Source organism: Ascidiella aspersa, chromosome 4 (genome assembly GCF_963924565.1).
Source record: "Ascidiella aspersa chromosome 4, kaAscAspe10.2, whole genome shotgun sequence".
Taxonomy (NCBI): Eukaryota; Metazoa; Chordata; class Ascidiacea; order Phlebobranchia; family Ascidiidae; genus Ascidiella; species Ascidiella aspersa.
In genome coordinates, this window is record NC_139450.1 from 26,791,688 (window position 1) to 26,803,748 (window position 12,061).

Genomic DNA, 12,061 nt, shown 5'->3' on the forward strand with positions numbered 1-12,061 from the left:
TTGGATTCTAATTAATTGGATTATAATGAAAATAACTCGGAGTTGGCAGTTTGTTTCTACGTCATAACAGCCGAAATACGTTGCTGTGGATTGACACTTACGGCAGAAACGTCATATTTTGACGGGGAAATGGCGTTGAAGTCTGAATTGCACATATTAATTTTGAACTGGCCGCTGCACTAAGCGACCGACCAGACTTTAAGGTTTGTGATCCAATGCGGCGTGTTTTTTTCGCTATTCGAACCAATTCAGAAATTAGTAAACTGCAGTTTCAGGTTGACTTATTACGAAAGCCGCTTAACGTTAAGGCAAATTTTCAATTAACTTTTCGAAACATTAGCTTTGCGAACTTCAGTTTTATCAGTTTCGCATATATTGACTAAGTAATGGCCTTATTGAATCTGACCCGTCGGCCGTACATTTGTGCACAGTTACGGATATTAGTTTCGGGTTAAAAGACTGGGATGTCCGATAATATCGAATCAAACCCGATACCCGATGCCAAGCGGAGGTATCTGTACTCGCCGATATCAACACGGTATCGGTGCCAATCCAATACTAATTCGGCACTATAGCCATGGTTGGCAAAAAGACGCGGAGCGTTTTCCAACTCCAAAAGGAACTAACATTGACAATAGCATAGTAACATAATAAAGATAACCAAGTTTTCTGCGAAAAATACGATACAAAGTATTAGGTGTCCATGCACTCGAGACAAGGTCGCACAAAAGGGAATCGTGTTTCGCAGCGGCACCGTAAACATCCGCCCCTACCGCAGCAAACAGCTGGTCTACGGCGTTGCGGCAAATTGTTGTTAACCTGAGCGTGGCGCTCAATTGCTAAGCAGCTCTAGGGTCCGTACGTGTGCGGACGTTTATGTGTGTATGTGTGTGTGTGTGTGTTCTCAAATTGTGTTCCGCGGTGTGCCTTTAACAATTATTGAGCTCTTTGTAGTTTTGGAAACTACTTCTTCCCATTGCAAACGGACATGCCTGCAAGCATGCCAGACATTTGACTGTGCACTGTGCACTGCAAAACAGATTTGGTATAGCAAATGTATACTAGTTACTGTGGTCAAATAAAAGTTACTGTGGTCATATATGTTTTAGCCATGGTTGCCATTAACTCACGTTTTTTCCTCAAAATTGTATTTAGTCAGAATATAGTAAATTAACAACCAGAGATTAGGGAGTATATAGTAAATTAACAACCAGAGATTAGGGAGTTTAATTAGCGCAAAATACAACCTGGTTAACATTAATTAATTAACATAGCATTTGTACGTAATAGTTTTTGTAAATTTTTCATTTCAACACAGTAATGACGACATTTGGTGCCGTATCGGACGGCGGTATGTTTAACCAAAATACTGGGTATCGATATCGGATACAAACATGTACTATCGGGCACGTTGCACTGAATATGTGAATAATAGAAATCACCTTGACCCTTGCAAGATAAATGTCGACCTTAATTTTGCTGCTATCGGGCACGTGTAATGTTATTTTTAAGGTATAGGCTGCTCGTTTTTCTGCTTGCGTTTGAGAACCCTTTTTCGTGAGGTCGTGGACATTATTTTGACAAAAAATCGATACGCACTGAAATTTGTCGACATTGTGTTCATATTTGGCTGGACACGTGCCACTTACGATTATATTCCATGCCGGGCCGTTATGCCTTCAGTTTGATGAAGAAAAGAAAAAAAGCTTATTGGTTTCAGCAGTCAGTGTTTAAAAACTTTCAGCAGCCTCACCCCTAAGTTGAAATTGGTCGAGTTTATTTACCCCATTTCAGAAGGCTCATAGTTTGTCTTTAATTTAACATTGAAATAAAGAATTGAAAGGCTGGAAGCTGCGTTTTGCTTTCCGTTAGTCAAACAGAACAGCCTTTATTAATGATGTAAACAACATCTTAATAAAACCGTAAAATTATCAATTTTGGGTAATCACTAACACTGGCTACAACCACTGGTCAAAGATAAGACATTCGCTTTTTCCAGATTCCGATTGCACTGGTATCTGTTTGAGGGGGGCATGTCAATTTTCAGCATTGGCGTCTACCAGTACGTTGTGATAGATAGACGAAGACAAGCTTTCATATCGTGTTCTATTAATTTTGCGTTTTTTTTATCTTTCCTTTATTAGTTATAGTTAGCGTTTTGCAACAGGTGAAGAATAAAAACTTTGCTTAAATGCTCGTTCAACGATAACATTTTCCTTAGCAAAACGAAAAGAGAGAAGTAGAGTCGACATTTTGTTCAGCCTCACCAACTGGGGCTTTTGGCAATACTCTTTGATGCTTTAAGCATCTTAAATCGTGGTTGATTTTCAGCGTTTTGTCTTCTGCAAACCAAACGCGAGTTATTGTTGTCGTTTTGCAACAGCTAACCGGTCGAATTGGCCGGTTAAAATCGCTACCACGTCGTCGTTGCCAAGCAAGAAGCAAGCATTTAATATTCATGTGGGAAAAGGTCACGCCAGCCAACCGACGTTTACGCTTTAATCGTGCACGCACGCGTACGTGCAGTGCTGGCTGATGCCGCTTTTCCTATGATGCTGCGTGGGTTTGCAATTTCAATGCTGCAGACAGAAGTAGCTGCAAGGCAAAAAGGCAATTTAGGGCGAAAGGAAACGTCACACATTGGACTTGATCGTTTTCCGTCAATACACCGTCAATTTTGCGGGCGTTGCTTTATCAATCTCTGGCACAAACGGTACGCCAGCAGATTTCAGGTACTGAAATGAGTTCGGCAAAGTCTAGTATTTTATGGTTTATCGATAGTTATATTCTCTCTGTCGGGTCAAATCGATCTTTAATCTTAAGTCTGCCTAGCAAGTTTTTAAACTAGTTGTTTTTAGCTTTAATCACCATAAATAAATTTAAGTTTGTGAAGCATTATTTGAAACCATATGGTTCGCGGCGACAGTAAAAAGACCTAAAAAAGGTAAAGTCTGGAAATGCTCAGTTGGATTTCCTTACCCCTTGAAAGGCGTCCAGGGCAAGCTGACAGGTTTACGGGTCTGCTTTGAAGGACAGCTTTCGGAGGCTTGACATCACAAGTTAATGTGTTCAACAAAGTAGTGTTCAGGCGCCTAATGAATATGTTTTGTAACGGGTAAAGGGTTTAAAGACTTTTTTAACACGACACTCCAAATAATTATTTTTTTGGATAATTTTTAGAAATGACATCAGAAATTGACGTCTTAAAACATTTAGACTTGATTTTGGTTCAACTTAATTATATCAAACTGAAATGAAGTCTAAACATATTACTCCTTTTAAAATTAAACTTTTTTCTTTTAATTTAATTTATTTTAAATTAGACACCCAGTCTATTATTCCCCAAGAGCCCTGGAACCCCAGGTGTAAAGACTTCTGTTTTAAAACCACTGAACAATTCTTAAAATCATAAACTATCAAACTTAGTACACCGAAAGCCATTGCAGACTTACTGAATCTGTTGATCTATGATTCAAGCAGGCTAGAAAAAACAACCAATGCTTGCTCAATCTGTTAGTACAACCAACTTCATATTGAAGGGGATCCACAGTACCATATCCTTTATTTAATGAAACATGCACACATAGTATGTTAACAAATGAGATCTAGCCCTTCTATAGCTGCTTTTGACCAACGATTACGGCTTACGTATGAATGGTACACCGGATCCATTCAGAAGGGCTAGATCTCAGTTGTTAACACACTGCGTGCATGTTTCTATCATACTTCTTCAGTTATATGAACAAACCCCGAACTTACCACTGACATGACCTAAAGACAACAACTTTAAACATAGAGAAATCAGGTGGCACTGTATAAAGATAAATTGTATTTGATTCTCGACAAGCTTTCGCACAACCGTGCTTCATCAGGTCAAAGTGATACAAAGTATACAAAGTATCACTTTGACCTGATGAAGCACGGTTGTGCGAAAGCTTGTCGAGAATCAAATACAATTTGTCTTTATACAGTGCCACCTGATTTCTCTATTTAGAATTTGGACAAATACGGCCATATACAAAGATAACTTTAAACATGTAGCCTACAACACAGCAGACAAAATAACATCTAGAAAGCAATTTAAATGCTTGACAATTCTTTTTTATAAATTGAAAAAACGCTACAAAATGGCTTCACACCCGTGATTTCTAAGGTTAGAAAATCGACGAAGTTAGAGCGACACGTGGTAATGACCCGGAAACTGTTTTTTGCATATTTTTGCTAAAAAGGTGCAAAAATTTTCCCGCTCTTCACGAATCTGTGTTTCAAGCATTTAACAAAATAAACTAATTATTTGATGTTTTACGGTTACTTCTTTATGACGTCACGTTAAGATATAACTTTGTGACGCATGTTTTGACGTAACTCTGAGACGTCACGTTTAGATGTAACTTCGAGACGTCATATTTTAACGTAACTTTGAGATGTCACATTTTGACCTAATTTTAAGACGTCATATTTTTTTTTTCGTAACTTTGAGACACCTCGTTATGACGTAACTTTGTGGCGTCACGTCTCTCATGTCCCCCCATTACTAAAATCCCGAATCCGCGTCTAAAAGACGCCATGTTTTACTTGTGCATTTGCCAATTTTCCTAAATATAGCTTGATTATCTTGGTAACCCTTACCCTTTCCTGCTTGACATATATGTAAATATATTCCTATTTTCCGAATTTAATTTTGTGATATTTAAAAAATTTTAATTTAACTATTTTAAAAGATTCTATGTTCAATGAAATTTATACCCTTCTTATTACACATCTATTCGGGAGCATTTACAGATAAATAAATTAACGTTTTGTCGAAGTAAATTGTGCCAGTTTGTCAATGCTATAGGTTAAGTTTAGAGGAATACTAGTTAAAAATATTAAACCACTGTGATTAGCAGTTTATGCAAGGATATGGCTGGTTTAAACGTAGTAACATGTCATTGTTGTTTCGGGTTATTCGAAGAACGAACGTTTATGCCGTAATATTGTTAGGTAAATGACACACAGACATGTTTTTATACTAACAGCCTTTGGTTCGTGAAACCCGGTTATCACTAGAATATAGCCACCATTTGATATATAGCCACCATTTCATGAACCCTAATAACACTTTGTTTAAGAGCGTTTTGCAATTCCGTGTTTCTTTGTATATAAGTCGTATCAGTTTGCAACACTTGCCAAGGTCAATCTTTGTTTTTCTTTTTCAAGTTTTTCACAATCGGCCTTAGTTTAAACTGTAGGTTTTTTTACTTTGATCTGTGTTGGCGCTGTTGTTCAAATGGCGGAGTGATCGACAAATTAAACAAGTCTTTAAAATTCGGAACCGACGGCCACGAATTATCCTAAACAAGCCGACATGGACGAACGAAAAAACAGGTTGGTGTCAATTAAATGTTTTTTGGTTTGAAATGACGTGATTGCAGTATAAATTTGTCGTCCATATAGGCAAAAAAACTGTAAGCCCGCTGGAAAAGCGACCTACGACCGTTAACGAAAATTACCTAGTTTCTACCTTGTTTGCACCCCGACAACCATTCAGCAGTAACTGCTGCTGACCTGACTTCTTTAAGCCATAAAATTCTAGATTAATTATATTAGTTAAATATTGTCGATCCGCTGTATTTTACGTATTAATTAACGTCGGACAATTAACATCGAGTCAAGTAAAAGCGACTATACGAAAAGATTCTGCCTCTTCTGGACACACGTGCTAACAATAAACAGGTTTCTTGTTATAACATGTGGAGAAAGTGTCCACGGAATATTAGTCTTGGTTAATTTCAACCTGACTTTTTATGCTGAGTAATCGGAAACGATAAAAATCTATATCAGGGGTTCTTAAACTGGGGTCCATGGACCCCTTGGGGGTCCTTGAAACAGTTTTAGGGGGTACATGAAGGCCTAATTGAAATATTAGTGTATATTTTAAAAGTTACCATTTTCTCGAAGAAAACAGTTTAATTAATAATAAAACGGTTTTGTACTGTATGTATTCAGACTCCATTTCACTTTCACATTTTTGGACCGAAATCAGCAGATTTCTAAATTTTATTTGTATTGTGACGCCGATTTATGACGTCATTTTTGAATTGTTTCCCCTAGCGTGGTCCACGCAAGCCCCCCCCCCCAAAATTTAGGGGTTTGCGGTAAAAAAAGTTTAACAACCCCTGGTCTATACCAAAGGTAAGAAAAAGCAACGTCCTTTCCTTCGCCCAGGTTTGTCCATGTACCCTAGTTAGTATGTCCAGTTTAACATGTTTAGGATCGAAATAACCTAAAACATCAGGAAAACATCAATAGAAAATAAAGAAAATAAAAAAACACCAATGCTGATGGCATTACACATCAAATATCATCAATAGTTAGTACAAAAGAAAAGTTTTTCTATTCCCTGCGATAAGACACCGTTTAAACGTTGCACCGTGGTGAACATTTAGCGTGTTGCCATCCTTAACCCACCGAAGTCCGCCTCGTACCGAAGTGTGTCAAGCAGTGTTGTAAACAAGTCGTATCGAAATGACTCGATCCAAGTCAAGTCTTTTTAAAAAATTACAAGTCAAGTCTTAGTCGAAGTCATCAATTGCCCAAGTCAAAAGTCATTTGTTCAAATCACTCAGTCAAGTCATGTCGTTTGAAAACAGTGACTTGCACTTGAAGCAGGTCATTGACTTAAGTCAATCCAATACTGCTTGTAATCACAGAACAAAAAACTAAACCGTTTTCTTCAACGAGTTGGGGTGAGGTGCAAGCCCTAGCAAAACCGGGAACCGTTCTGCTGCAAACCATAACAGTGAGTGTCAGACCTGCGTTCGTCCTTCGAGGCGTCGGTAAACGCCCTAATTGCGACTTCCAACCGACAGTTCCCTTTGGAAACGCCAATCAAGGGACCCGGCCGTCCCAGCCTCGTATACAACCAGCCCTAGCCATGCTGCCAAAGAGGGTAATGGCTTCTTCTTCTACTGCTGATGCCGGCAGCCCAATGAGCGTTGCTATACTGCCTTGCTTCCGTCGCAGTCTTGCCATAGCATACATAATGCAGCATGTACGCCGACAACCCGGACCTGATATGTTGTCTTAACGGCCCTTTTTGCGGTTTCTCAACGACTGGAGTTTGTTCGAGGCGTACGAGCCTAACGCCTAAACAACTTGTGAACGAGGCGTTGGGAAAAGTTTGTTTCAAATCTGAAAAAAATCTGCACCCATGCAGAGATTTATTCCCTTATGCATGTTTTTGGGTTTGCTTCTTATGTTGGAGCCAAATATTGGTAATTTTTTAGGGCAATTTGGAAGATCAAAATAAAAAGTTAAACTTCTGCGAAATAATTATACGGGTTTCGACATGTTGGGAAATTGGGTTCTGTACTTTTACACTTTAGGGTTGTATGCCGCACACTCTAACTACCTAAAATTATTCTGTAGCACAGGAATGGCCACCAGGCAGAGATTAGGCGTCGCATCCTTAATTATTTTTTTCCACCGGAGGATTTGTTAAGTAGACGTCAACAAGCTGTGGAAACTTCATTCCCTATTGGCTATGAGGTTCTACGAAACGCGATAGTGTCTGATTTAGGCCTGGCAATAATCGGTAGCTTGAACAACCGCTATAAACACTGTATATCACAAAACACAAAAAAGTAAGAGCAATATAAAATTACGTAAGAGCAAATTAAATACTGCTAAAAGGCCACATCCATATCACGAGGCGATTGTTGGACACACCTTTGCTGTAGCGTTTTTTTGGGAACAAAGCTTAAAGCAAACGATTTCTCCGGCGAATGTCCAAAAATCGTTGAAACGAGTACAATTGCTTGTTCAACGACCCGGCCCCTTTATAAGCCGGTCGCTTTCCCACAGGCGTTGATTTAATTTTGCCAAAATGTGGTATGGTAAAGTTTAATTGCTGGATAAAAGTGTCGTTAATTTTATTTAAAAAAAATTATTAATGATTTTTTGTAATTATTCTATAATCGCTCTTAGTTAGTCTTCCGGCTGAAGAGGTTTTGCATAAAAACAACCGAAATTTCAAGAGAAAAAAAAATCTCAGCTGCGTGCCTCCGATAAGGCAGCCAGGCTCTTTTCGGATTGTTCTTATAAACTGGCTCACTGCAGCAGGCTGCCTCTCTCGGGAATTGAGGTTCGAGCCTTCGTGTGTGTCGACTGTTGACTGTTGGTCGCGTGATTGACAGGCACCGGGTTCGAATGCGTTACCGGGGACAGCTGCCTGAGCCTTCAGTGCTTTGTGTATACGCACACTTCCAAATGGGAGAGTTAAAATGACCGTGTGGCGCTGTGTGGAAAACATGAAGATTGATACGAACGTATTTCAAATGGGTCTGACGGGTTTGGCTTTCTTTAAGTAGTACGGTATTGTGCTGTCAATGCGCACATTTAGCCACGTTGCAAACTACCTTTTTATCCCTGTCGACAATAGCCGACGAAAGTAAATAAGATTTGTAACAATACGAATTAAACTTTGTGTATATATAACTTACATGTTTAATACATGCATTAGAAACAGTCTTGTAAGTTATATTTTTTTTTAAAACAATATTTAAAACACATAAACAATCAGTCAATTTGTTAATGGCTTTTTTGTTGTTGCTTTTCGTAAATGATCATATTGAAATGAGGTTCTTTCTTAGTACTTCTTTCTCTATGAAATTCCGCACAAACACTAATAACTGAATACAGCAACTGACGTCTGTTAACTCATCCATCTGTAGGCTGCACGAAGCTGTTAAGCTGTCAAGTATAGCGGGCCAATGTGTATTAGGTACACATACTTTCGTAAAGAATTCAGCATGGACAAGTTTACCGTTTCACCAAACCATGTACAAAACCGTCGCGTTTTGCAGCACCGTGTTTTTGTTTTAAGATCCCTGCAGTTTAACACTTTGGGTTGGGGCGGTATATAATTGTTATGCATTCTTCCCAGACCCCTTTGAGGATTTTTGTGAAAGGGTGGGGTTTTATATGCATTTGTTCGCGACAGAAAATGTGTATTTCTACCAGTTCTGCTGTTGTTACCAGTTGAAGTACAACCAGTCAAACTGCGTTCGCACTATTTGCGGTTTTCGTATCGAAGGCCTAGTTTTACAGCAATTGGATGACTTTTTGTTACGTTTCAGGCTGTGCAAACCCCACGCCAAAAAAAAACATTCTTTTAGTTTTGACCTCAATCTGTACAGTCCTAAATACTTACAATGAATGCCTGGCGTTACGGGCGAATTCCACGACCGAGCCCCATGTTGCACAACGCGGCAAACCAATCCGATTGCCGGTTCCCAAAATCGTAAACGGCATATTGCGGATTCGCCGTAATCCGTTTAGCGCATCTGCTCGTTTTTAGGTTTTCCCCAGCTTTGCGCAATTGCCCGTAAACTAGGCATTTGGAATTCGGCAGCGACCAATAGGTCACCTTCACATGTCAGCGTTTAAGTGCAGAAAAATTAGGGCGATATGACGGAAATTCAGACGGAAATGTTAGGCATTTTATTACGCTACCTTAGGCCAGGTATGAACAAAGTGGTGCTCGGCGCCCTATAGGACTTTTCCGCAGAATGGACCGGATTTGCATTTCAGTTCGCATTCCAACTTTTTCAAATTACAGTTGGTTGTCACAGTTCAGTTACAGTCAAGTACGTATCGAAATGCCTTCATTGAAATAAGGTCGATTTACTATTTAGGCTGTGGCATTTTGTTTTCAATCTACATTACTGTGTATAGTGTATTTGTTTGATATAGCTGTAACGACTTTGTTAAAAGCTGTGTTAAGATAACACGTATTGTGTTAAGAAAAGACAATCTTGCCAGCCTTATACTATACTATGACATTTCTAATCACTCAGCTGCGAGTATGCAATTTACCCTCGTGTAAATAGTTTAATTTCTAGTGGACATGTTTATTTAAAGCGTGGAGATTTGCAAATAGAAAACTCTGCCGCTATCGTAAAATTGTGAAGATCGAGAGTGTGCAAAAATCTTACCTCTAAGAAATTTTCACAAAGCGTTATACGCGTCATCCGCGAAACGTTAACTTGTAGGTTATTATAAACTTTTAATATGTTTTTTATTGAAAAAATATTTTTAGAGCCAGACAATTGAGCATAGCAAAAACATGCAAAATGCTTCTCGTCCACGAATTTGTTTGACCACATTTTTAATGACATATTCAACTCCAGCGTATAGCTTTGTTCATTGTTATAAAAAAATCATGCGACATTTGCCTTTCAGTTAATGGCGGACCTAACGGGCAAAATTAACGACTTGTCCAGCAAAAAAATGTGCAAAATTATATTGCAAGGCAACGTTTGCGTGTTACGCGAAACCCTGCCCACCTATTAGGTTTGGTCAACAAGGTCTAGGCGGGCTTACGCCATTCTCAGTTGGCTCGTTAAAAGGCCTCATTATAGCGACCGTGATAACGCACATACCGCGTACGTTTTATTTTCGTCCCTTTGGCCGCAATGCATTATTCATGCGTGGGCTGCAACCGAAAAGGCTGCTGCTAGCCGCAATGCTAGCAGCAGCATGACCAGTACATAAGGCATAAATCCGCCATACGCTCCCAACATCTCGGGAAAAAAGCGCATTTCGTATAACCGGGCATAATTTCGCTGACATGACACTAATTAATTTTGTTAAACTGCCTCGTGATTATTTTTTGCACGCGCATTGTTTTTATAAGTTTAACAACTGGGCTTATAGTGCGAACCATTCCTTTTTGGAGGCGTATAGTTAGGATGTCCGATAATATCGGATCGCAAACGATTTCCCATGTCGAGCGTTGATATCGTTCGCCGTCCGATACTGGGATAATATCTTTGCGGATCCGATACGAAATTAATTTAGGCATTTCTGCTGTGGTTTGCGACGCAACTGAATGTTTTCCACTTCATAGTTAATTTGCTTTTGTTTTTTTTTTAATTTGGCATATAACAATAAAGGAAACTAAATTTCCCTGCGCTTAGGCAGTTTATTACACGATGGAAATCGAAATCAATCCGATAATGACAGTCATTGTAATAGTAATGAATAGGGCGATTATTTTTTTACTTAAAAAAAATCAATTTTTTTTCGCCGGTTGTCAGTAAAACATTAAAATCAATTGACTGAGGGCCCCAAGACCCTAATAAAGCAATTCAAACTTGTTCAAATTAAAGTTTTCCTAATAGGTCAAAATTTGTCCAAACCTTTATTTCATAGTTCATAATTTCTCATTTTTTGGGTCGAAAACTAATCGCCCTAGTAATGACTTAACTAGCATCTCTATAGTTGCGGACTTTGTAAATTTGCCCCGTTAGTTTTACGTTTGCCGGCGAATAACCATTACTGACGCTTGTCAGCAGTTCCCAAGCTCACGACGACGTTTATCGCTTAGCTAATGTGTTTGATCTGTCCAAGGCATTTTGCGGCGCTTCGTGTTTGCTTTGGTCGTTTTTCAGCACCCCGGTGGTCCCGAACTGCCTTCGTTGACGCGCGGGCGTAAGAGGCTCGATCGGTCTTCTATTACGTCACAGAAACGGGCCCCGGCGAGTCCAGCAACTCGTAACAGTTGCCTGGTGACAAAAGAACGCGCTTGCGCTCTGAACGACTCTTTAAACAAGCGTTGTTTAGCGTTGCTGTGGTTTCATTTCACAATGTGTAAATCGCCTTTTACTTAACATTTTCGTAAAAAACATGGACTGCATGAATAAGAGCATTTTTAATGGATAACGGTAAGCCGATATACCAAATGTTATGGTTATGAGCGTCACTGGGATGGACTTTAAACTTCTAGAAGATCAAATTGTTTGATCTATTATAATTGTGCACTATAAAAGTTGGTAACTGGTTCTTGCTAACGCGTCCTTAACATTTTTCTGGCTATAAGAAAGAATGCGAAATAATGTGTGTTAGAAATCCATGGCACTGTTTTCCGGCCAATAATTTTGGGAAATCAAGACTTTTACCCTACACATCGGGCTTAACTGCCTATACTTAAATCAAAAGTCACTAGCCTGGTATCGTGTTTAATAAGCGAGTCAAATCCCTTGATATGGGATAACCTAAGCTAAATAAGTTATCAAAA

The 12,061-nt window shown here is 39.1% G+C and overlaps 1 protein-coding gene across 1 annotated transcript in view; it reads left to right on the forward strand.

Moving 5' to 3' along the window:
- The first annotated feature begins 5,204 nt into the window (after nucleotides 1-5,204).
- LOC146157217 (cGMP-specific 3',5'-cyclic phosphodiesterase-like) overlaps nucleotides 5,205-12,061 on the forward strand; it is a 49,957-nt gene continuing 43,100 nt past the window's right edge. The window contains exon 1 of the mRNA XM_083386796.1: nucleotides 5,205-5,367. Within this exon, the coding sequence (XP_083242922.1) occupies nucleotides 5,348-5,367 (20 nt within the window). The 5' untranslated portion in view covers nucleotides 5,205-5,347. The remainder of the gene's footprint in view (nucleotides 5,368-12,061) is intronic.